The 26,891-nt window shown below is 41.3% G+C and overlaps 2 protein-coding genes across 2 annotated transcripts in view; one reads left to right on the plus strand and one right to left on the minus strand.

Moving 5' to 3' along the window:
• Positions 1 to 274: 274 nt before the first annotated feature.
• Positions 275 to 16,918, minus strand: RUVBL1 (RuvB like AAA ATPase 1). Its single transcript, XM_041426001.1, has 11 exons — positions 16,669 to 16,918; positions 15,894 to 15,980; positions 15,153 to 15,285; positions 11,140 to 11,291; positions 9,790 to 9,879; positions 8,821 to 8,970; positions 7,426 to 7,489; positions 6,052 to 6,250; positions 4,239 to 4,341; positions 1,163 to 1,254; positions 275 to 863 (listed from the first exon to the last, which is right to left on the minus strand). The coding sequence occupies exons 1-11, from the start codon at positions 16,807 to 16,809 to the stop codon at positions 704 to 706; spliced, it is 1,371 nt and encodes a 456-aa protein (XP_041281935.1). The 5' UTR covers positions 16,810 to 16,918; the 3' UTR covers positions 275 to 703.
• Positions 16,919 to 23,155: 6,237 nt separating this feature from the next.
• Positions 23,156 to 26,891, plus strand: part of EEFSEC (eukaryotic elongation factor, selenocysteine-tRNA specific) — a 129,365-nt gene continuing 125,629 nt past the window's right edge. Inside the window, exon 1 of the mRNA XM_041425582.1 lies at positions 23,156 to 23,441. Coding sequence (XP_041281516.1) covers positions 23,171 to 23,441 — 271 coding nt within the window. The 5' untranslated portion in view covers positions 23,156 to 23,170. The remainder of the gene's footprint in view (positions 23,442 to 26,891) is intronic.

Below are 26,891 nucleotides of genomic sequence, written 5' to 3' on the forward strand. Positions count from 1 at the left end.
CAAGTAAAATTTAAGTTTCTCTGGGGGAAAGGCTTTAAATGGGGCTAACATAACTCTTAGGTACTTCTGCATTCTCCAAGGAAGTCTTCAGAAAATAAAACCCAAATCCTACAAAGAAGTAAACACTTTTATAAGGTCCCAATCAATCTTTCCCTTTGCTGCAATCTATTTTTGTGTTGCAGATCCATTTCACTCATATTTGGTTTTGTTAATGCCAATTTATTTTGACTGTTTCTTAGGTCAACGCCCAAAGTGAACACACACACACTTCCAATATTCCTGACATGTTTTATTATAAAGCACTTCAGACAAACTTTGATTCAAAACCAAAATGTTATAATCTGTAAAAGGAAACTACTTTAAAACAGGATTCATAAAGAAAATAGACTGTTCTTAAGCATGAGCTTCAGTTGGAGCTCTTCTGTAACAAAACCTAAAGACAAAACTGATGGGCCAAGAGCTACTAATGTCACATATACTGATAAAAGGGAGACTAAGATGTTACACACAAACCATGGAGCATCTTATTGTTGGTAATGGAATAGGAACACTCAATAGTTAATTCCGGCCTGACAAAGCAGTCCAACATTTAAATATTCTTCAGTCCCAAAAGAGACAAACCATTAACATTTCTCATTCAATACCTACGCCAGCCCTGGCTAAGGGTTAAAGCTACTTCAAAGCATGGAACGTGATAAGCTTTTCATTTCATGTACTTCTCCTGTTGATCAGCCAAGATTTTTGCTGAGGATTTAGCATCATAGAAAAGTTCATTTATTTCTTCAATATGCTCTTTCTCAATGCTGTCTTTCCCATTAATCTTGGCAAGCAGGTTAGCTGGGGTCAGCAACTGCACAGCATACCTGTGATCAAACAGAGGCAGATGAGTAATTACAATTCAGTGCATCCCAGGGAACTGATGATACACAGAGCTGGGACATTTGCTAGGAAACAGAGCTCTACCAGCAGTATGAGAAAGTCAGCAAGCACTCCAGCTCATTCATTCTTTAAAGAAGGAAACAGGAGCATCATCACTCTCTTTTTAATGATTGTTACCAGACCATGACATTGTAAAGGACAGGTTTGTCTGCTTCCAACAGTGAGCTATCCTACAGTGGCTTTAGACCCAGTCATGCCGAACAGAAAACTGTGCCCAACTTACCTTAGGGTTGTCTTGGTACCAATTTCCCCTAAGTGGTTTAGAGCTTCTTCACTGATATTAATCCCTTCTGTCTGAGCACGAAGTTTTGTGATCTGTTGGGAAAAGTGATGTAAGTGCCCAAACAATTAACAGGCTAAATAACTTAGTATCTGTAAACTGTCAGCTTAGACGTGAGACATGCTACAAAACAAGATGGTGGGGAGAGTTACCCTGGTGTAACTTATCACTAAACCAGAATTTGTAGAATTCTAAGTCTTTGAACAGACAAATATAATGTTAAAAGAACTGTTATCACACAAGGAAGTAAAGTAACACATCTGGACTGCTAACCCTTCATGGTAACTCTGCACACTTAGCAAAGCCTATCTACTAATAAGGAGCAGAATATGAGAACTTTTATATAAGAAAATAGAAAATGTATGTTAGAAATTAGTGGCAGCTGGAGGCTTCTGGATAGCCACACCAGTTACTGAATTCTGCAGTCTATCACTGGTGCTGTACAGCAGAGCCCTCCAAAAAGCCCTCCAGAAATCTGCACCCTTTCCTTAGCGGCTTACAACACATTTTTTATTCAATTGACAAGAAGATAGTAAAATAAATCAAAAAGTTACTTTCTATGATTCACCTATTCCTTCAAGAAAAAAAAATCACTAAGAAGAATCTAATCTTTCAAGAACAGTCTCAGGCTTGTACCAGTTTGAAGATCTTTACAAAGTTGGAGAGGAAGATATCACCAATAAGCCTGAGCATATAAAGCTGTAACAAAAGTGGCACAAGTCTCTCTGTAGTCTGTATTACCAGCTGAGTGATAAGGGGCAGACTGGATAATGATGTTGTGTTGTAGTGCAGAGATAACTCTGGAACTGCAAGCCTCATATAATACAGGTATTTTTCACTTTGGCAGCTTTGTAAACAAGATATCAAGAAGCACTCGTTTAAATTAAAGCCATAAAAATGCACTGAGGGAGCAGAGTAAGAGAGGGGCTTGAAATGGCAAAAAGTTGGTGCTAAGATATGTGCACTGAATATTGGCAATGCTGCTGCCAATTGCAATTTCAGGTTGAAGATTTTTTTACCTGTAGATCACCTAGACATCCCTTCCCTTCATTCAAACATTGCTACTTTGCTCTTCTGCTACAAACAAGGTTTTGAATGTCACATCTTCAACGCTGTTTTTTAGAATAACTTTTTATCTAGTAACCTGGTAGAACATTACCAAAGGACCAGGGCCCAAGCCATTAATCCACTTCTTGTTTACATATGCATTTACTATGGAATAGGAAAACAAGCATTTATCATGTGAAATACATTAGGAACAAAACATCTCACTTATAACCTTTAATATCTAAGGCACATATGCAAAAAAGTTTGATAACACCACCACCTGACTAGAATAAGCATAAAAGTGAATTTTTCCCCTATTCTAGCTGTACTAAGGTTACTGTGTGTCTTGTGTAGAAATGGGATTTCTACTTTATCCACACACAGAATAAATATTTTGAACTGGTTATGAACAAACTTTCAGTAGATACATGACCAGATTCTGTGCTGATAAAGGAATCTGTTGTAAAGGCAAAGAGTCTCACACAGAAACATCAGCAGCAGAAACTTCCTCCTAATATGAAAGACAAATGAGAGTAAAAATAGAGAACTAACTTACTTATGCCTTGTTTTTACCCCCACACCAACTGTACTTAGTTAGAAGCCAAAGTTAAGTGTAATAGCTCCTCCTCTTCTTCCATGAGAAGTTGCCATTCAAAAGCCATAATTTATGGGAAGATGAGATTATCTGACTATGGGAACATGATTAATGGGGCTGAGTTTTTGAACTCAGTTTTTACCTTTAGGAAATGCTACTGTGAACACTTCCTTTCCTTCGGCCCTGGGGAGGGTGGAAATGACAGCACTTACCCAGTTCAGAATTCTGAACATCAGTATTCAGAAAGTGTCTTACCTGCATGGTAATACAGCACTAACTACACAGAAATCACTTACACTACAGGGAAATCCAGACAGCCTTTAATACCCCCAGGTTGATAAAAGTCACACATGAAAATTTGTTTTGTAGACTAAACCTAATTGTATTGTTAAATCACTGGGCTGCTTCTACTGCAATCTACACCACAATGCTTCAAAGTGTCCTTTAGGTACAAAAAAAAATCATCCTGAGAACAGCTCAGGACATCATCAATGAAAAGCTCCTCACACCAAGTGAAATGAAGCTTTGCCTCTGTTCCATAAATGCATCCGCATCACCTTGGCACTTTTCCAGCAGCAGGAGACCATTATCTGGCATAACACTCTCTTCCACTGACACTATCTCTTAAATAATACAAAGAATTGACATGGTAAACCCTAATGTCTTCTGCACTGTGTCACTTCCCAGCACTGAGAGCCTAATGAGAAGGGATCTTTGACACAATGCATCATAATGGCACCAAGCATTATAATCAATACACAATACATTGTGATGGGCCCACAGGAAAACTTCCAGGCATTTGGAAGGATATCTCTGCAACACTTTCTGTGCTTACATTTCCAAACTTAACTAGGAGCATATAAATTCTCCCCATTTCAGTTGACAGCCCCAGTAGGTTAAAGCTACAGTACAGGGCACAAAGGCAAAAATGCAGCACATAAGGTCATATTCCTCAATCCTCTCATGTCTCATGTGAGGGAAAAGCCTGAGGTCTGGGACTAAAGATCCCATGATGTGACACTTCATCTTGCACAACTGAAAAAGCACTACCTGCTGAAATCTGCAAACTATGGAAAGCACATTTGTGCAACAGATTGCTTCAGCTAACAGTTCATCCCTTGCTGCAAGTGAGGTGCCACTTTCAGCTCCAGATGTGCTTAGTAACTCCTCAGTGGCTGGGAGTCAGAGAAGCTGTGTGCACAGCTTTAACCAGCTCACTGTATTGACTCCTAGAGGAGCAGGCTTTTAACAAGCAGGAAGCTTTCTAGCACAAGTCCTGGTGGCCAGAGAGTCAAACATCTCTACAATAACAGAATAGGCAGAAGCTGTGAACAACTCTGTGGACTTGTAACAAGCTCTTTAAAATCTTGTGCATACCTGCTTCATTTCTTGGGGTGTATAGAGCATGGTTCTGATAATCATGACTCGATCCAGCAGGTCCAATGGTATTCCATGAGGAGACACAATATCCTCTGTGCCTCTGGAGGAGAAACCAAACAGAAAGAAATCAGACACTACTGTGAGTTCAGTACATTGATTTGGTTAAAATCAGTAAAGAGTGACTATACTAGTTTACAACTGTTGTGTGTCCACAGAGACACACATCCCCTGGGTCAGAGACAGGAAACATTCTGGTCTAAGGTTCATTCCAGACAGCCCCAGGGAAGCAAACACTATTGCTGGAGCTCTTAAACATGCCTCTCAAATATAGTGAGAGGTGCTTTCTTGTACTGTATCTCACAATACAGCCTTATCTAATGTTCCAAGGTATCCTCCAGCAAGGAACAAATCATTTGTACTAAGTTGTTTAGCAATATCAGCAGAAATTATATGCTATTATCCATTTGGACAACATCCCCTGCTGCTGAGCAAGCCATTCTCTCCCCAGTCCCTCCAGTGAATACTTTGGTGATTTACATTCCATGCCTGCAATCCAGCAAACTGAGAGGTTTAGGTCTCTCTATGAAGGATAGGGCAGGATCTAGATCCCCAACCATTTTATTTGTTTGACATACAACACTCAACAGCACAGCCTGCAGACACATGCACTCCTGGTTTCCCAAGACCACTGTCATTTACTGTGAAGTTGAAAGATACCCAGATTTAATTCAGGAGAATTACACAGATTGCAGTAAAAACAGTGAAATACTCATAAAGAATTACACTTTTAAGTTCAGTGCTAGTATTTAGGCAGCTGCAGCTCTGGCCATGGTTCTCCAGTATTAGATGTCACTATTATATGGAAAATTTCCTTTCTTAAATCACAGATTTTTCATAACAAGATCTACAGTGAATCCATGCTGACAGACCTCTACTTCCTTTACTTTTACAAGACAGTTTTTTTATATCTTTGCAAAGAGAGTGCAGTAATGTCCACCTTAAGCATTTTTGAAGGGCTTATCATTCTCACTTCTAAGCAATGCAAACAGAGAAAGATTAATACCAGATGAGCCACTATAAGGGAAATGAAAACCTGATTATGCAGCTGAATTAAATCAATCCAAAGTATAGCAATCATTGCTAATGACAGCTTGTTTAGACATAATTAGACCTAGACCACAAACTAGTAGTAGAACTTACAGAAGACTCTGAAATCAGAGGAGAGAACTTTTACTGAACATGCAAAGAATGCATTTTGTGGGTGCAAAATATCAAAGTGAAGTGGAAATGAAAAACAAGTTGGTTGTCAAAGACTGAAGAATCACAAAACACCAGACCAACAGAGCAGGAAAAGGGAGAGGCTGAACTGTGACACACTTTACCAGTATGAACAAGAAGCTGAAGTCTGATGGAACTAGGATTGCGAGCAGCAAAATAATCCAGAAGCAGGAAACAATGGTATTAGAGGTTTGTAGCTCTGGTGCTTTTGATGCCCCTAATGTGCAGGTAACAGATGTATTGAGCTATACAATGACAATGGTAACTGTCACAGATCACCCAGAAGTGAAACAATTCAGAAACTGTTAGAGGAAAGGAGGAATTTCAGTAAGTCTGGTGGTAAAGGCTTGTCCCATCATGAAGCTCATGAGCAGTTCTTGAGCACCAATACAGCTTGCAACTCATGCAGAGGATTATCACAGGTGTCAGTGTCAGAGACAAAAGCCTTCTAGGATTGTAACTCTACTGACACAGCTAATTTCAAGGTTTTTGGAACAATGCAAACTGGCAAATCCAAGTTTAGACATCATACCTGATAATGCAGTTTCCTCGGTTGGAAGCAAAGATGACAATGGGGGAAATAGAAGATTCCAGTGCTCGGTGCAGGTATGTGAAACACTCAATATCCAGCATGTGAACCTCATCCACAAAGAGCACACCTGGCACCAGCTCTGCAATGCCTTGATCAATGTATTTGTTCACCACCTTATTTATCTCTCCTCGAAGTTTGTCTGAGAAAAAAAAGAAACTGTTGGTTGTTCTGCTAGTGAAGTATAGGTCAGAGGATAAGGCTTGTAGCAAGGAAAATTCTCCTTGAACTTTTCCATGGTTTGGTATCTTACTGCCAGAAGGAAAATACCTGTGACACTAAAATTTTGTGACATTTAATATTATGTTGGGGAGATATCTGTGCAACAAAGTATTTCTAACTGAAATATTCACACATGAAACTTTGATTAAGTTGGTGGAGTTTGGTAGGGGTGGAGAAGTCAAGTCAAATCTCATTTTAAACAGAAAACTTACTATTTGATTGTTTTAAGTTGATGGAGTTTGGTAGGGGTGGAGAAGTCAAGTCAAATCTCATTTTAAACAGAAAACTTACTGAAGTTTCCAAGCATGACTGGAAAGAACATCACTGAAAAAATGAAATCTTGCTACTCTATTCCAGCAAAGATGTTTTAAACAAAAAAGAAAAAAAAAGCTATATAAGTTTCTGTGAACCTACTGCTCTCAAAGCTATGCCAGATGTTACATCAATGTATCTGGTATTAGAATAAGCAAAGCAACCTCTGGGACAGACAACATACTTGAAAAAACGACCATTCAGTTAGGTATTCAAACAGATTTTGATTTAAATTTAGATAGTAACTTAGTGAAGCATCATTTCTTTCAAAGCAAAAAGGAGATCAATTTGTCTGTAGATACTGTTTTCTCCAAAGAGCTGCAGGTGAGAAGAGCAGCAGTGCATGTGCAGTATCATGTCCTTAGACAGCTGTTATAGAGGTGCCATTCTTATTCTCCACCAAAATTCAATATGATTGCTACATCATTTTCTAGAATTTGTGCATTACTGCTGTATTCAGTTTGGCTCTTTGCTGAAAGCCTGAACCTCACACTGTGGCAGGAATGCTGCAGGATGGGCACTGGCACTCTGACCTCTCCCCAGGCAGATGGCTGCAGAGCACTGGATACATTTTACCACTACATAAACAAACCAGTAACTCACACTGTCTCCAGACATTGCAATTCTAGCAACTGCATCAGGGCTTTTGGAAATCTGAGCATTTATGAATATTATGTATGCATTATGTATTATGTATGCATTAATTTAAATATATTAACTCTATTTTTAATCTTTTTTTAACTGGAAAACACATAATCTCAAAATGCCATATAGGTTTCATACCAGTAATTTCAGTTTTCTTAGGTTTCATCAACTGTCCCATCATAGAAAGGATGTCTTGTCCTCCCTAGGAAAAGAAAGTGATAGATCAGCTTTGAGGTTATGTAGTAAGCACACACCTTGGGAATTTTATAGATCAGGAACTGGTTAAAAAGTTTGTTTCTTAGAGCTAACTTAATACTTTACAGCAGCAGTCTTTGATAATCTGTCAAAGTTTAGGTCACCTCACCACAGGAGTATTCTAAACATAATCACCTAGCTACCCCCTCATCTTTGCTCATTTGGAGAGCATAAAAAATCAAAATGAGATATCCTGTCTTGAAAAAACTGTCACAGAGGAACTCTGAAGGAATGAAATTGTCAGGGAACACAGAGACTTGGATTGCCTGCATGGACAGTAGGTGTTCAGCCTGTCAACACAGGAAGAATGATTCTAAATTTTGTAACTTTTTAATACTGTTATTTTTATAAAATAATTTATTTTGCAAATTATTTTGAAATCAAGTAAGTTAAAGAGTTGTATTGTTTTACTGTAGGGATTCCAGCCTTTAAAGTTGTTAGTGACTTCTGGTTTTGACACAGATAGAATTCCCTCAAGAGTGGATTTATGTTAGGACATGGCAAGGAGTAATTCTTCTATTTTCTGGGGTTTCTTTTGCTGCAATACATGCAGAGCCCTACTGAAATTCACAAAGAAGTTTAACAAGTGGCTATGAAACATTTCTGAAATAAGTAAGAACATCAACAGAATCCACAACAGTCAAAAATACTTAAGACACCTTTTATCACAGTCCTTGCAGTTTCCATTTCGTGGTTATAAAACATAAACAGAGCAGAATATATTAATCTGCATTCAAAACTTCCATTAAATGAAATTATGCAGGTCTGGCTGCTGCTACCTCACACCTGTAGGCAGCTTTCCTTCCAGAGAGAAAGCAATAATCTTTTTCTGGTCAGAGAAACAGCCCACAATGCTCTTTTCCTGCAAGTGATGGGGCACAGCGGTGGAGGAAAAGAGCAGGGTCTAGATTTTGCATTAACTGTGAAAGTGGTGGATCCCAAATACCTGTGTGGAAGCTGTTCTACAACTCCCAGACTGTCCTCTGTAGTGCTAGGAGTGTTATGCTGACCAGTATTCTGTGACCAGGTGCATGAATTCTAAGGAAGCAGCTGCTTTAACCTCTTTGACCTCCAGGGCAGGCCTGAGGCAGCCAGCCGCAGCATGACCTCCCTGAGGAGAGCCAGACTGGCCTTCCAGGTGTAACAGCTACTGCTTTTCCTACAGTGGAATCTTTGAGGGTGAGTTAGCTCAACTTCCTACATCTCAATTATTCTGGTAACATCACATCTATTTCAAATATTTTTTTCTGTAAAGACTTCATCTGTGAAGTCAGATACCTGAGGTCGAGCATTGGCCACATCCAAGTCATGCAGGGTGACATCCTGAATAATTTCCTTTTTCTTGTGCACATCACCTTTTGGCAAGGGAACATACTCTTCAGCTTCAAGGTCAAATTCTGTAGCATAGATATCACACCTGCCTTGCCTCTGAGGAACAAAAAAGAGAAACCCAGGTATAGAATTAATTTCAGTGCCAAAACCTTGAGTGACAAGAATTTGATAACATGGTTAGTTCACAATTCCAGCTCTGAAAAGCTTCAGCTGACAATTCAGACATCCCACTCCCTGCTTAGCAACAGGCACACCCTATCTGCTGATCAAAGCTCAAAAACTCTGTTGAGAAACACCTGATATTTTCAGTGGCAACAATATTCTACTCCTCTCTCCCCTTCTTCTACCGTGCGCAATTCTTGCTAAAGGACAAATCCAGCAGATTAACCAGAGATTGGGAGAACCTCCTTTGTAGGTGGGTGATTTATTATGATAGAAAATATTATGCTCATCCATTAAACAGCAAGTATCACTATACACTTTCTAAATCAGATATGAAAAGAATGCTAACTAATGCAGTATTCCCTTCTACATGTATATATCTTTTGGAGAAAATATCAGAGCGATAAAAGAAAGATTAAATACGCTGCACATGTCAGCCTGAAAATGACTAAAGTTGTTTGGTTCTTCCCCTCTTCCCTTAGAGATGCCTTGATCTTACAGAAAACTCATCCAGACAGCATCAGTGATAGCTTCCTTGCCAGATGACCTTAATTGTGAACCAGATCTCCAGATCCTTTGGGTGTAAAAGAGACTTTTCTCTCCCGATAAGAAAAGCACTGGGCTCTTCTTAAAATTTTCATGTAACCATATCATGTCAGTTAAGGTTAATAAATCAGAGAACCTCCTGACAAAGGCAGAGAAAGGCCTGCAAAAAACATGCACCTGCATAAAAGTATATAACTTTTGTTTTACCTTGACAGCTCCACTGTTTGCTTCAATATAAATAACATCACCAGTTTCCACTCGCTCCTTCTGCAAGCTCTCAAAAATGCTCGGGTCCAGCTGGAGGCAAGGAAACAGCACAGTTGATCAAAACAGCTCCATATTGTTATGGTAATCAAGGTAAAGAAATTCACTTTGAAGCTCACTCCCATCAGATGGAATTAAACTGCAACTCACCCTGACAATACCTCTAGGACTTTATGAAGCTGTAACATGTGGAGTAGGGATAGCAAATAAAACTGGAAGATGCACAGAACTTGCTGTCTTACAAAATATCTGCTATCCAAAACGAAGTGACAGTGCCAGAAACATAATGGTACCAGCTACAAAACATAGATCTGAGTAACGTGACAATGTATTTATACCTAAGAAACAGTAGTTCTCTAGCTTTCTAGGAAAACTTTTATAAAAAATCTGGCTATAGTATTGAATATATGAATCAATGTTCCTTGATTTCTCGAGTCCTTATCCTCTGTGGAGCTCTGTGAGGGAGAGTGGGTGTGGAATATATTAGATGCCTTTGTTTCTCCTGGTACATGTTTATTCACTTTTGCTCTTCATTTCCTTGTTTTCAGCGTGAACAAATGAAAGATGATACTTAACAACAGAGACAGCTTTTAGTTCTCTCCAAGTCTGACAGGGAAATTGAATGGAGACAAGAAAACAAAAGGAAAGTGGGCCTGAGCTGGCAACACACCAGCTCAATTTCCAGTTCTCTATCAAATATTCACTAGAGCATGACACCCCATGTACAAAGAAAAGATGTGACAGAAAGAATAATTTATATTTAAACAGGCAATATTTCCCAAGCCATCCTCAAAAATTTGCTTCCAGACAATCACGAAAACAAAACCAAACAAGGCCTTTCTCGTATGTTTATTACCATGAATATTAATTTATAGCCAGGGTCAGAGTGTATCACAGACTGAGACAGAATGAAGCTCAGATTGCAAACTCAGCCCATTTTTTGTGGTACTTGTCATTTACAAAATTGCATCAGGATCTCTTTGTATTAAAACTCATTTTTTAACTCCTTGAAGACATACAGGTGAGCGCTGCCAAACAGAGAAATAGCAGCTGCTAACCAAGTGATGATGGGTTTATCTCCTATTTAAATTAGCAGGACACAAGACCAATATCTAAATATTCTACATAAAGCAGATAAACAGTCAGGATAAAGTTGTCTAGCCAAAGAAACGGCCTCCTGGCAGCCCCACTTGACAGAGACAGGGATCAAGAGCTTAAAATGGAAATAAGAAGTGCTAAAAATAGAAGCAAACCCAAAATATTTAAGGAAATCTCTGAGACTACCACACATACCTTCAACTGTTTGGTTCCCTTTGCAGTTTTGAGTCCTATAATGACGTGGCTGATGGTTTTGCCATATCCCCCCATAGGATTCTCAGTCTCACAGGGAGTCAGTTCTGTGACTTCTCCTTCATAAACTTCCTTGGTCTCTTTAATCCTCAACCCTGCAAGAAATTGTTTTAAATAGCTTCAGTATACACTTATGAGTCTGCTGCTTTACTGTCAACAAAATGTAATATATTGTTAGGGTGCATTACATTTCATGGTAATGTTTTACTTGTAAAGACAGAAAGATGAATTATTGTTCTCTTCTTTAATATTAAGTGAGAATATTCATCCTGTGCATCAGAATGAAAGCTCAGCCCAAGTTCTGACTGGCTAAGAAGTTTATTAAATTTTTAGAAATTACTTTCTTCTATTTTTATTATTAGTTCTTGAAGCAAATGTTAGGATCCTCTGCCTCTTTTCCCTCCCACAAAGAGGGAATTTGCTTGATTTGCTCCCTATGCTAAAGCCAGAAACACAGAACATCTTCTGAAACCAGTGACATTAACATGACATTTACACAATTTCTGGACCATCAAAAAGCCCTGCAAAGTTAACAAAAATATTGAAGAAAAAATTGACTTAATAAAAAACTTCATATTTTAGCAACTGAGTTTAAAATATAACACAAATTGATTAACAGGCATTGTGCTTGAATATCATAAAATTACTAAAGGGTTAATATATAATTTTAAGTATTTTTCCAGTTGAAAGCAAAAGGTGAACTAGATAAAATTTAGCAGAAACTGCTACAACACAAATTTTAAACTATTTCAAAACAGCCATTTCAAAATTACATCCTCACTTTGTTATTTTTCAGACAGCCAAGCAATCATCAGAACATCTGGCTATCTTCTGTTCTAGTCACATTTACTGTAATTAACTAGGTTATTTTAAATTGATAAATAATATAAAGCTGAAGACATTTACAGGCAGACTGTTTCAAAGCAAACCTACTATCATCACCACCACCACTACAATTATGTATGTTCTAACTACACAGAAGTTCAAAGAATCCACATCTGAAGAAACTCCATGAAGTATTTTATGAGACACACATGCCATACCAAAAATAATGAATGGGCTGTAACAAGATATGAGGAAGTCATCCTGCCCAGTCTGAGGGTATTGTGACTTTATAAACCTTTGCTTGTTCCATAACTTTTCATTTTGCTTTGAAATAGATCAGACACTTCACCAGTAATTTTGAGCTGCTGATAGAGGCTATAAAGAACTGACAAATACAAGTCTGTCTCCCTCTGCTGGGCCCAAACTCAGACCAGGATCTGAAATGTGAGAAACAGCCTGACTGTGAATAACATGACAAATTCTTGGTAAGAAATGTTTGCTTTCTCTTACTTAAGATGAGATAAAAAGTTGTGCATGAAGTTAATTTCAGCGTTCTTCAGGTATGCCAAAGCACCAGATAGAAATTATTGAACCTCTGAGTTAAAAAACTGACCTAGACAAGGCTGCACCACACTGGCTCATGAGCAATGGGTGTGAAGCAATGTGGGAATCTGCACACTGAAACTGCTATTGCCACAAACTGGACCAGGTTTGCTTGTCCTCTTTCTTTTGCTTTAAACATCCAGCACAAGCTCTACCCTGCTCTGAAAATGTGGCAATGAATCTTCCAGTTCTGTTTCATCTGGAAAGAATCCAGTTCATGTGCTCATTCTGCTCCACAACACAAGTCAAAGCCAAGTCAGCAAGGGCAAACCCAGGGATCTGCTTCAGAAGCCTTCCTCTAATCCAGACTAATGGGCTCTTAGAGAGGTGTCTGTAGAAAATATTCACAGATAAACATGCTCTGGACAAAGGTAATTGATGCTTTGAACTTCCTGTTGATAATCCTTTGATTTCAAATGAATATGTACGTGTAAACTACAAACTTCATTCTCAGAAGAGTTCTTAGAGAGATCTCTTCCTTCCAAATCAGACACAATTCCAAGGCAGCAATTGTGGGCTGTTTGATGCTTTGGTTCAACAGCACTCCATGGAGCTGAACAGGGCTTGCTCGACCCGTTGGCAGGCACAGTTTGGCAACACAAGGAACAGTTACACCCCTGAAATGGCTACTGCAGCAGTTATTTCTTACTGCACCTGAGCTCTTACCATTAGCTGCTATCATCATCCTGACCACAAGCTAATGAGCTCTATATTGGATTAATCTCTCCCAGGTTAAATTTCTTTTAATCCATAGAACAATTTGATCTCCTCATTTCCCACTCTGTCCTTTCAGGTTTGTTACATATTATAACCTCTCTTCTGCACGCCAAACACTACTTGGCCATGAGACTACGTTGAGTCTGTTATTAAAAGACTCTCAACAATAAAAAAATCTGTAAACTCAGTAACTCCTACTTTCTTATAAAGTGATCTAAACCAGTCAGACTGAAGTTTCCAAGGGAAAAAAGCCCAACCATTAAGTAAAACCTTTGATGTTAACATCTCTGATAATTTTTAAAAATTCAGATGGCTAAACCCCTTCAAAGCAAAATGCATGATATGAGCAATGCTGATGTACACAGAACCTGCTACCAAAGAGACATACAAATAAAACTCAATAAAACCTAAATTAATACTTTCAAGTACTGATGGACGTGTGAGCTGAAGCTTCCCTTGCACCCAGACCCAACTACACTGCACAGAACAATTTTTTTAAAAATGCACCCTTGTAAAATATTTCTTTACCAAGCAGGGAAGCTAAAACCTACCCAAGATTAAAACCCAACTGGAAAGTGTTTAGTTATAAGAAATGGTGGTTACTAGTCCATTAAAATAATTCAGAGAATTTTTTTTTTCACCCATAAATATTTTCAATAAAGGCTGCGTTATGAACATGTGACATGGAATTCAACAGAAAGGAATAAAAGGAGTTCCATCTTTCATTAACTCTAATATTTGTTTAGAAGTGTCTCTCTGTTGACATTCAGGGAATGCAGGGAACTAACAATGTAGCTGGCTGTTAAATCTCTGCTATCTCTAGAACTGACAACATGGATGGCATAAGTTCCACCTGCTGGTTCAGGTTTCCAAACCTCTGACAGGGAACTTCATCACATCAAGGAAATTCTGCAGACTACTGAGGCTTCCCTCCCCCAGGCCCTGCCAGTTTCATGGTAATCAGAAGACCAGAAACTACTGAGATTCGCTTTTTTATAGAAGTCAATGGAATACTTTTGTTTCACTGAAGAACTGAGAGACTTCTTCACCCTGCTGCTGCCAGATGAAGCCCAAGAGGAAACATGGCACTGAAACAGGAAAATTACTGTTAATACATTCAGGACTAAAATCAACTGGGCTCTCTTTAGCATATCCTCACACAAACAAAGGCCACTTCTATCTGCATTTATCAGCTGTCAGCAGCAGCTGTGTAAGAGATTTTAGATAGTCACTGAGGCTGTGCTGCAAATTAAACCAATTTACATCAAAGTTATAAATGCACCGTGGAATTGAGGAAGACATTCAGTTACAATGTTTATTCAGTTGGCATGGAACTTTCTCTGTGCTCACTGGAACAGTAAGTCAGGCTAATGCTGCTGTTTGGGAGCCCCTGATTAAGTCTGTTTATTTAGTAGGGTAAAATCACTAAAACAAAAAACAGGAGGAGCATTTTTCTGTCTACAAGTATTTCTGCTTGAAATACTGTCTACAAGTAACGTGAGAAGCTAAAAATTATTTTTTCTTTCAGCTTTATTCAGTCACAGGCAAAACAGAAAGGTGAATGTGGAAGATGAGAGAATGTGGTGAAGCATAAACCAAAATACAATCATTAAATTACAGTTTGTAAACAGAAAACCTGAGTTCACTAAGTGTGAAAGAGATTCACTAAATTAGGACCAGCACTGAAGAAAATAAGCATACAAAACTCTGAAAACAGCTTGACCACTGTAAAGTTTTTCCTTTTTAGATGACTGGGAAAAAGCAAAGTAAGTATGACACAAACACTTAACTCTTCTTTTCCTGAAACTTACCAATTGCACGTCGGAAGTTTTCCATCAGAACTTCTGTTTTCTTGATCTCAGTGGAATAGACCTCACTTCCAACCATAGGACAAAAAGGAACTTTGCTTCCCAGTTCCTGAGCAATAGCTAAAGCCAAAGCAGTCTTTAAATGGAAAAAAAAAAACCCAGACATTAATTTTGAAGAGAATTAAGAAACTGTTCTTTTTGCACAAAGTTAACCTTCCTCATTGTATCACCTTCTACACATCAACTACCACTTTAATAGTAAGACTATTCTGTCTGACATGTATTTCTCACATATAACAACCCTCCTCCAACACAGGTGACCTTGGCCAAAGACTTTAAAAAAACCCTGAAAACACAAAACTGGGCATTTGAACTTGACAAATGATACAGATGGGAAAAATAAATAAATAGCATGAGGGAAAAAAATAAACTAAGCAAAAACTATTCTGGCTTTTAATATAAAAGTAACTGCTAAATTTTTTTCAGAGCCCTTGTTACCTATGTGTTTATTACCCTACAAGAGGTGGTTTCACCTTAAAGATGCTGAACACACCACTGGGTGTTGCCAGTGTCAATGACACCACAGAAGTAAAAATATCAATTAGAATACTACATCAATACATTGATTGAAAACAAATTCTGGTATATGAAAACATTTTGTAACCACTATCCTAAACAATTTTGACAACAAATTAAAACAGATTTGTAAATACTCCATTTTGTAACAAAATAGAAAAATAATACCTTGCCAGTTCCAGGAGGTCCTGCCAACAGCACTGCTCTGCCAGCCATTTTTTTGCTTTTGATTAGCTCCACTATAACCCCACATGCCTGTAAGTTAAATAAATATTTATATTGTTAACACAAGTATGCTATAGTATCTTTTGTTTCAATGTCACTTAAAGTGTTTAGAAATAATAGGTTCACAAAAAGTAAAGATTTCAATTTCACGCACACAAAAAGAAAGACAAGATCAGGAAAATGTACTTTCCCAATCGTTTTATCTGACACAAACATTAAAAACCACAGAAAAGCAAACTCAATCTGTGAGCCCTTTTTCCTCTCGCAGTCCCAAGGAGAAACAGAAGTTTGAAAGTAAAGCAAGAAATGAATCTTCGCTGCCTGAGCCGCAGATCCTCTTCAGATCTTTCATGGCCAAGCTGGATGAGGCTCCGATCAACCTGGTCCAGTGGGAGTTGTCCTTAAGATCCCTTCCAAACCAACCTGGCACTCTGACTTTATCCGGCCCCCGCACTGAAGCGGATGCTCCAAACCCCGTGTGCATCAAACCTGCTGACTTTGGGTCGGTTCCGATGCCTCTGGCACCCCAATTTCCACCCCGACACCCGGGAGACCGCCACCGTCCCTGCGCCAAGCGGGAGCAGAGCAAGCACGGCCCCGACCGTGCCCACGGCGTCCCACAGGGCAGCCGCCACACGGAGGGCCCCAGGCACGGCTCTCCCTCGCTGCGGGGACTCGTCACACGCCGCGGCCCGGTTCGGCCCGGCCCCGCGCTCACCTCCCGCGCATTCTCCTGCCCCACGAGCCCGGCCCCCGCCGGCTTGGCGGCGCCGCTCTCGTCCAGCCCCAGCCCCTTGACATGGCTGTGGGCGGCGATGCGCTGGGTCTTCGAGGTGCTCTTCACCTCCTCGATCTTCATGGCGAGGCAGGGCAGGGCAGCGGCAGCTCGGGCCCGGCCGCCCCGCGCTCCTCGCACGCGGCCCGCGCGTTACCGGGGCTCCCAGCGCGCGCCGGCGGGCCCCGCCCCCGCCCCGCCATTGGCCCCCGCCACGGCGCTCTCGTCGCTGATTGGGCGCGGGGCCTGCCCGTCAGCCGCGGGGGCTCAGGGTTTTAGGGTCCGCCCGCCCGTTTCCGCGTGCGGCGCGCGCGGGCGGTCCGGGTGGGCGCGGGCGCTGCGGAGGAGTAGGGCCGGGAAGGAGGGAGGCGGCGCAGTGGCTGTCCCTGGAGGCGCTCAGGGAAACGCTGGACGTGGCCCTCGGGGCCAGGCTCTGGTTCGGAACGTGGTGACCCGTCATGGGCTGGACTCTGATCTTTTACAACCTAAGTGGTTCTGCGATTCTCTGAATCGGCGAGGGCGGTTTGGGGAGAGGCGAGCGGAGCCCTGCTGGAGACGGAACCAGCTCGTTCTTGCTCGCAGGTTTCTCGGCCCTGCAGCACCATAAGCACTTTATTTCTTTCTTTCTGCAATCCGATGTGGCGCTGGAGCCAGCGTTTGTCCTCTGCGGGGCTGGGGGATGCTGGCTGTCCCTGCCTCGGTGCCCTGTCGCTTGCCCGCCCGCAGCCGCTGGCAGTGCGCCGGGAGCCCTGAGCCTTATCAAAACCTCGGCTGGCTTCAGCTCGCAAAAATAAGCTGAGGCTTTCCAAGGGTGTTTTCTAAAACTCTGTCAAAGATTCACAGAATCGTTAAGGTTGGAAGGGACTAGTAGAGACCACCTAGTCCAACTCCCCTGCCAAGGAAAGCGGGGGTGCTGTCTCACCTGCCCGGTGCTGCTCACTATTCCTAGTGGTCAGTGAAACTGCACTAGAAAAATTCTGTTCCACATCTTGGAAGCCTCCCTGTATGCATTTAAAGCATGTGCTGCACCTACAGCACGTATTCATTATGAGTTTTGAGCAATTGGAATGGGTAAATGCTTCCCAGCAGGTCGTTGCATGGCCTCGCAGAAACATCCGTGTTTCCCAGGTCTGTGATGCCGCAGCCTCCAGGCTGTCACAGCTCCTGACTGGGGCTTGGTGGAAACTGCTGTGAGGCTTTAAAAGCTTCATATGGAGATCACTGACAGTGACATTTTAGATGGGGTCTGGGAGCCTGCAGTTCCAGTGAGTTCTCTTTGTTTGCAGATGTTGTGATCTCTCCCACAAAAAAAGACAGGGGACTCTTCCCATAGAGAGAGTTTTCTGTGATTATAAAGCCATGGCTGTTTCTGCGGTGTTTAAAGCCAGTGGATTAATGTGGTATGAGGCAGGACTGCTGTCTGGTGCCATCCTGGCTTTCCTGTGCACTGCCAGGAGAATTGCAAAAGCAGTCCTGGGACAGCTCAAACTCGGAGGGCTGTTTTAGGGAGGATGGGAGTTATGGTTCTGTTTGCAAAAGCCCAATGAAACATATACATGCTATTCATTCCCTCTTTGTTCAAGAGCGTCTATTAGTTTTGTTACAAATGTAATTTGGCAAAGAAAAGACTTTGCTTATTGTTCCTTGCTTTTTCTGTTAATTGTTCTGTCAGTTTATATTTACATACTCTAGTTTAAATTTGTAATTACAATATAATTGCACACATGTGTGATTGAGCACCTTTGTAAGGATATCCTGCTATACAACTGTGCAGCTAAGAATTTTTGACTAACGAATATGAGCTATTCTTTAAATAATTAGAAAAGTGTGTATGTCATTAGACTCTCTACATCCTCTCAGGGATATATTAGTCGCAGAATGCAAACACCTAATGGTAGTGAGCTGCAGACTTTTTCCTTTGTAAAAGAGCAAATATACAACTTTGATTTCTCCTGTGCATTAAACTGCCGCAAGTGCTGTGGGTAAGTCTGGTCAGAGTTCAAGTTTCTGCCAGTTCTGGAAGAATAATTAGCAAGTCTGGTAAGAGCTCTGAAGGCAGTGGTGTTGCTATCAAGGGGTTCAGGCTAGGTATGACCCTCCTTCTCAAAAGGGTGAAATACATAATAATTTGTTAACTTAGACTGAAACTTGTCCATATGGTCCATGTTATCTTGTTTGATGTTGCAACAAGACCTGGTTTTGAGATTATGGCATTTCAAAGTCTATTTAATAATATTTGCTTATTTATTTTTGGTGAAATTTAATATACAGGAATGTAGATGGTAGGAATAGAGAATTGCTGTTAATCATCACTGTAACTTGGAGGAAGGATAGAAATATTCTATGTCTATAAAAATCAGATATGCTGTATAAGAGTCTTTAACTTTGGAAATACTAATTAGGGATTTTTCCTGCTTAAAATGGATAAGAAACTGAGTGTTAATTGCTTGTCTACAGCAATAAGATGTCTCAAACTCAGAATTTAGAACCTAAAAGTTCTGTCTGCTAGTGACCATTGCTGTTCAGTAAATAAAATCTGCTGCCACAATGAAAGTACAATTTGAATATTGGCCTGCAGAAAACGTGATTAAAATTATTTGGGTTTGTGTTTATAGTAGAATAGGATACCTCAATAGAAATCAAAGTAAAAAACAGTTTGCTGGATGAATGTAAGGCTGGCTTCTCCTCTTATTTGCTCACAGGTATTACTTAACTGTGCCATTGCCATTGCTATTGTATTGATTGTTTTACTCATTCCATATGCTCTTTGAGGATTGTCCTAAAGCTGCAGTTAAAGAGGGGCAAAAGAGGATATTCAGATAAGGGAAAATAAACAATAAGCCTTTAGACCACACAGGATTAATTGTTTATTCCCCAGGAAGAGCAGAGTACAAGTGGAACTACTGTATACATATTTTATAGCCGGTGTCTTGTGTTGTGATACATCAATACGAGGAAATATAAAACCTCAACTTTTACATGATTTTCTGTGATTTTTTTAAACTAGTTACTGTATTAGAGAGGGAGAAGAAAATACTTCAATTGCAAAGCATGAGTCTTCTTCCTCCTTTGTCCAGGCCATCAGATGGAACATAGGTCGGTTGTACAACCATCCTGCCCAGCTCATTCTACAGATGCTTTGAGTATAATTTAACATTTCACTAGCCAGCTAACCAGAAAAAATGTCATTGACAGTCTGAACTGTTATTCCCCAGGTTTAACCAACTCATTTTACCAAGGTTTCTTTTGCCCCCTGGTTTGAGGTCTTCTATTTGGCACAGACGTCATGCGATACCCGAGCTGGGAGCTGGAGACTTGAGGGCTGTTTTCCTAGACTAAATGTTTGAGGTTACAGGACGTAGCCTAGTTTCACATAAGCTTTCAAATTTCAGTGGGACATGCTGAATCCTGAAACTGTCAAATAGTGTATTATTTTTGGAGTGAGAGAGAGTATGTGTGTGTGTGTGTGAATGACCTTTACATTTTTACCCTATCCCAAAAGTCTGACTTCCTGCCCTTTCTCCCACGAGTCCATAAACTTTAGCATTAAAGTGAACATGTTTTAAGGGAGAAATTCCATACAGGAGAGAACAACTGGGATGGAGAATGGTTTATTTATGGGAAAACAAGGAAAACGGCTAAATGCTACAATTTTTTGGAGGGATATAGAAAAATCTGGAGAAGTTGGGATTCTCTCATTTTGCCGGGTTCCCCTCTCCCTCTTAGTAACACCAAGACCTTCGTGTAGGGGTGGGGAGTGATGGGGATAGTGGCCATGTCTTGTTTTGTTCCCTGCAAAAGAAGCTGATTATTTTTCTACTCTTCAAAGGAATAGGAGTGATGTGAACTACTGAATGCCACACCTTAACTTGCAAATTTGTAATTAATTTTAAAACTTTGGAAGCTAACAGAATGGACCTTTCTAAATGCTGAAAAAAAGTGCTTATGTCTGTCTTTATCGTATTTCTTCTTTAATATTGGTGATTGAAGTTATTCATTTCACAGGTACAATGTGCACTCTAATATTTCTTCAAGTGATATGTGGCAAAATCAGATCCACAGGCTTTAAAACCCTGGAGACAGAGGTATGAGCTCAGTGGTAATAACAAGCTCAGTGGTGTAGGCACGGAGGTTTTTTTCTTACCTCTACAGAAGGAAGGACTAGAGCTCAGTGGTAATAACAAAGGTGTAGGCATGGAGGTTTTTTTTCTTACCTCTACAGAAGGAAGGACTTCACTGTTTGCTTCCCTATCTAGAAAGTTACAAATCTTTTCTGTGTCTAAAGGGATAAAATTAAACCTCCATTTCTACTCCTCCTTCTTGCAGGTTACTCAGGAGTAAAAGAAGGGCCAATATCGTTATGTGAGGAGTGGAATGAAAGCCATTTTCCTGCAGAGTTTTATCTTCCTTCCTTAGCTATCCTTAACAGAAAGAATTATCATTTTTTCATCCCTTAAGTTCTATCCAGTATCCCTCTAAATTCTGGCTGAGGAAAATGCATCTCTTTGTTAAGCTGGCAGACCAAAATGGATCTCAGGTAAGCTCTGCCGTGCCTCTTACACTGTGAGTATTGAAATGGGACCTCCTTGCCCTCACTGCCAGCTTTCTCAAGACTTGTAGAAAGTTTTAGATCTTTCTACATTGTCAATGCTTGTTGAAAAACAGCTGTTATTTTAGACATTTCTAGAGGATTTATGGATACCTTTTCTGGTTGAGAATCAGACCTTTTCCCTCTTCCTTCTGAACTCATCTAATAATGCTAAAAGAAAAGTATTAAAGGGTAGGTTATATGATACAGGGATATCTGTGTGGATTCTAACTTTTTAGAGCCTTATGGGAATTGATGTAAACTTTCCCTTCCCTTTGCAAGTGCATATTGATGTAACAGATTCAGCACAAGGAAGTGTATATGAGCCTAATGATTTAACAGGAAACTATTCAAAGCCTGGGAACTTGGTCTGAAAAGTGACATTATGCTTAATTTGGCTCCCATGACAGAGATTCCATCAGGCTGAACTATTCTGCTAGAGAAGTTGATTAGCTAGGCTAGCTCAGTATTCCTTGTGAGTTCATGTCTTTCCTTCAGGGAGACAGTTGTCTCTCAAATAGCACTGAGTGCTAGGAAGAAATGCAGTTTTTTCCCCTTTTTCATTTGAGTCATTGATTCTGTCATCTTGACTTCCATGTGTTTTGGAAGGAGGAGTAATTTGCATCCAGCTTTAAACCAAACTCTTATATTGAAAGTGTTGATATATAAAGCCAATTTCTTTGTAGGAAAAAGCCTGCAATTTGGAGTCAAAGCTTAAAAACCAAATCCATGATGTTGGCAGTAGCCTTAGGCAAGTCATTTCACACTCCTGGCTCATTCATTAGTTATTAAAATGTGAATGTTATTACTGTGAGCAGTATGTATTACTGCATGGAGTGAGCAGAAAAGTAAAAAAAAAGCCCTGCTCTCAAAGAAAAAAAAAAAAAAAAAAAAAGAATATAGAACAAGTCTAGTCTACTTTGACACCTGTGGGAAGTCCGTGGCACAGTCGTGGTTTCTTGGCTTGTAAAGAGCTGTAATCATTTGAAGAGGTACTTTGGGCTCTTTAGTCACTGTTGAAATGCCGAGCACACGTGTTAAGCTTTATCCTGTAGAGCATTTATCTCCCTGGTAATCTGTAAAGCGAACCGACTTAAATCGGTGAAGGAATCACGCCCTTAGCCTCGGAAATGCCCTCAGCCTTCTCCAATGTTCATCTTGTTGTCTCTTTTGGTGGTGGTAGCGGTGGTTACCAGGAGATCTGTTCTTCACTGTTAATAAATTTGGATACTTAATTCATTAAGGATATGATTTTTAAAGAAGCATTTTACCTAACTTAAATATCCCTTTACAGGAAAATTAATTATGCAAGCCTCGAATTTATTAAGTGTAAGGAGAATAACTGATCCAAACGTGACCTGCTTCTTCACGTGGGTTTGCAATGTCCATGTGACTTCGAAATCAAACGTGGTCACCACAGTTCCAGCAGCACCGGGGTTTGCTTGGGGACAGAATGGAGGGGGTGATGTGACAGCGTGTTTAAGCAGCCCTGAAGTGTTTAATTAGCGTGGGCGAGCTGTGAGCGAAGGTGCGGATGCTCAGGGTAAATCCCATGCCGCCTTCCCAGGGCCACCGGCTGCCGGCCCTCCCTCAGGCCGGGCTGATGGGCACTGAGGTAACCTGCTGAAATTGCCTCTCCGTGCAGGGGTGCCTGCTAGGGGCGGAGAGGTGAGCTGGCTGTGTGCCGGGCCGCTGCTTCTCATCCCCGGCCGCGGAGCGGACGAACCGCGCCGGCTCCGCGCAGCCCTGCCCGGCGCTGGCCCTGCGCACCGGCCCCCGGCGGGCGGAACGGCGGCGGCGGGGCCCGCGTTGCCGCAGGGGCGCTGTAGGGACGGACCGGGCGGGTGCAGCGCCGCCATGGCCGCCCGCGTCCTGAACGTGAATGTGGGAGTGCTGGGCCACATCGACAGCGGGAAGACGGCGCTGGCGCGGGCGCTCAGCACCACCGGCTCTACCGCCGCCTTCGACCGGGCGCCGCAGAGCCGCGCGCGGGGCATCACGCTGGACCTGGGCTTCTCCTGCCTGCGCACCGCGCTGCCGCCGCAGCTCGGCCCGGGGCCCGGCGAGCTGCAGCTCACGCTGGTGGACTGCCCGGGGCACGCCTCCCTCATCCGCACCATCATCGGCGGTAAGGGGGGCGCAGGGGGGCCGCCCCGGCCCGCCCCGGTGGCTGTCGTGCCTGCCGGGGCGCTCCGGGCCCCGCTGGGGCTGCGCCCGCCCGTGTCCGTGGTGGGAGCGGGGCCGCTGGGAGCCGGCGTCTCCGGCTGTGCCCAAACCCAGGGGACGGGGCGAGACAGGTTTTTCACGGACCTATGACTTTGCTACGCTTGCTCGTAGTTGCTCTTCAAATAAAAAAACCTGTGCTCATAGGGAAGCACTTCGTACATGTGAGTTCTTGGAGTGCTTTTTGAGTGGTCAGGTGTGCTCAGTTTCTTACGCTTACTAGAAAAGAAGTTGTATTTGTTGTGTATGGAGGCTTATTAACGGAATCGAACAGCCCTAGAAATTGCTGTTTTCTTGCCTGTTAAAGCTGTCAGAGTTTGATGTTGTGTGTAGTTGAGAGCTGTGATGTACTTGCTGGACGTGCCCGTGTTGTCTTGGAGGACTGCAGAGTTGTAACGTGATAATTTTAGGCTTAGAAATAGTTTTGTGGATTTTGGTAACTCTTCATTTTAGTCTTCGTAGACTATGTCAGAAGGTTAATTTGATTTGCATTAGGACTCATTTTAAATTAGCTCACCTTGCTCCGTCTCCTCTGGAGTGTCGCCAGGTGGTGATGATGGAGTCACAGCTGCAGGAGCTGTAAACAGCCCCGGGCCGTTGCAACAGGGGATCCCCTGCAAGTTCAGTTCCTCTGCCAGGCTCTCTTTAATAACAGCTTGGTGGTTGTTTTGTAGGACAATGTTTCTTGGCTAGACTGAGGTTCAGGCTGGGTTATTTGTCACTATGTGGGAATTTAACCCCCTTTTGAGCAATTGTGCTGTTTGTAAATTGCGTTAGTGGTAACGGTGTTGTGTTGTTTGCACTTCTTGTGGGAGGATAATAAATATTTACTTATTTGTCAGTTTCAGCAGCAGTAAAACGCTCTGTTTCAGCAGTGTGTGCCCCACAGCTGCAGGGGAGGAGTGGCCGTGTGCTTAATTCCAGAAACCTGCGGTCTTGTACTCTTGTCTTGTACTTGGCAATCCCTTATTATTCTTTAGTAATTGTAAGCACCTGATTATCTTCTAAAGAGCAGAGTTGACTTTGGCAGATGTTTCTTGGATGTACTGAAGAGTCACTTGTAGTCAGACATTCCTTTCTGCCAGCAGCAGCTAATCTGAATGGCATGAACTTTCTCATGAAGGGGACGTGGGAAAACTTAGAGATCAGCTTTAACCAGCTTTGTTTTTCAGTAACTTTAATACTTATTTGGAGTGGTTGTTTGATACACGGACTTCTCATTGTTTTCTGCTATTTTTATGAAGATCTTCAAAGTATTTAGTCACAGCTGAATAAGTTATTCAGATTTGCTTATTGGTAGGCTGTGCAGGGAGAAGGAAGGCATGGATGGGATGAGATGATGATAGTTTCCTTCCCAGCAAAAATAATTTTTACAGATGGTAATTCAGACACATAAGCACATCAAACTTGCTTAGTTCCAGTTATACCACGTTATGTATTTTACTTCAGTAAAATAGTTGATTAGTGTGATTTACTGCAATTCTGTGTGTTAAGAAACGATTGTAGGGAAAATTCAGTATTGTGTTAATAGTTTGAAGAATTAGGAACTTCAGTTTTCTGCTTGATAATAGATGTATCTCGATAGTGAATGCTTTTTTAGCCTTTTTTTACTACCAGGTTTGAAAGGTGAAACCTTGACGATAAAACCTGCTCTGTGCCTGTGGGACTATTTAGGTGCTTACAGGTTTGGTGTGGTTTGGTGAAACTCAAACTGAAGTGTAGCATGTCCTGTGTAACAGGATACATTCTGTGGTGTTCATGTGTGTTTCATCACTTCAGGAATGGAAAGTGAGTCCTCCCAGATAATGGTATTGAAAAATTTAGGTTATTTTCATCTACTTCCTCATTACTAAGCATTAAGGGTTCACCATTCCAAACATTTTCTCTGCAACCAGGAATGCCACTACCCTTTTCTTTTTGATGGAATCTGTGATTTCCCTGTTACTACCCATTTTCTCTATATATGGTTTTTCAGTAAGACATAAGTGCAAAGTACTTTATCTGGTGTTTATTCTGCGTCTCAGATTTCCCATACCTCTTTAAAATATCACTGTTCTGAATTGAAATTCTGGGGTAGCTACAGGTGGAAGTTGACCTGCAGAAAAACTGGAATGCCTGTGGGCAAGGGTGCTGGATGTGAGGATTTGGAAGGTGGAGTGGCAGCAGAGATGAGAGGGCTGCTTCAGAACTCTGGCAGTCATGTGCATGCAGGGTTTGCAGGAGAAGCTACTGCTGTGAAAATGTTATTGCATCTTCTTGTTTGCAGTTCTCTTTTTTTACTGAAGGTGGGATAAAGTAGTTGTCTTCCCCTTGAGTGCTCCCAGCTCACGGAAACACGGTCTGCTGTGGCAGGGTAGCACCAGCATTGTTCACTCAGGTCTCCCATGAGGTGAGGAGCACAAGAGTTCCCTTCTGAGGAGTCACCTTCTGCCTCTTCTCTTCCAAAGTGCCATTTTCACCAGTGGTGTCCCAGGTTATCTGTCTCTTGTAACTGTCATCTGTGCTCCCAGAGTGCTCTAAGAGTTAATTCCTTTGCTGTACAAAGCTGATAAATCAGCTCACAGGTTAAATGTTACTGTTTACCACTCTTTAACATATTTCTGTATGTAGCTAATTCCTGAGGTGGATTTTTTTCGTGTCAGAATCTAGTATTGCATTTTTGTCATGCTGTGCCAGGTAGTGCTTGACCTTGTGAGTACTTCTCACAGTCACTCACAAGATGCTTGTTCAGACACAATACCTTAGGATTAAATGAATGCAGAATATTTGAGCAGTAACCAATTGGAATGAAAAATAGAAGTCGTATTTCATTCTGTGTGGCTACATTTTTCTTGCAAAGCTTGTCCTTGAAAACAAAACATATCAAATGTTAAATCAAAAGTGTTTTGTTTTGGGTGGGTTTTTTGGTGTTTTTGGTTTTTTTTAACCTGCATGCTGGGAATGAGAAATGTTGCAGACAGTTTCACCCAAGATGTTTTCTTTAAGTTTTAGATGGAAGGTGATAGTCAAGGTTGGAATGGAATAAGTAATAGTCACTTGGTGTACTTCATCATGCCTTTCACTTGTATTCAAACCATACTGGTTTATATTCTTCTGATGCTCGTGTGTGTGTGGCAGGAAGGCATTAAGATATTGTGGGTAGCTGTATGGCTTGGACTGTGCTGTGTATTTTTGTCTTATTCTTTCAAACAATAAGAACAGGCCTCTTTATTTTAAAATACAATTTCAGACTTTTCCTGTGCTTCAGCAGGATCTTGTCTCAAGCAAGGCAACAAAACCAGTATTTTCAGCCATTTGTGTCTGACTTGTGCCAAGCAGTGAGAAACACCCAGATCAGCCTTCCACTTTGGTTTGT

The sequence above is a fragment of the Onychostruthus taczanowskii genome, unplaced genomic scaffold (assembly GCF_017590055.1).
Source record: "Onychostruthus taczanowskii isolate IOZ18803 unplaced genomic scaffold, ASM1759005v1 scaffold9, whole genome shotgun sequence".
NCBI classification, from domain to species: domain Eukaryota; kingdom Metazoa; phylum Chordata; class Aves; order Passeriformes; family Passeridae; genus Onychostruthus; species Onychostruthus taczanowskii.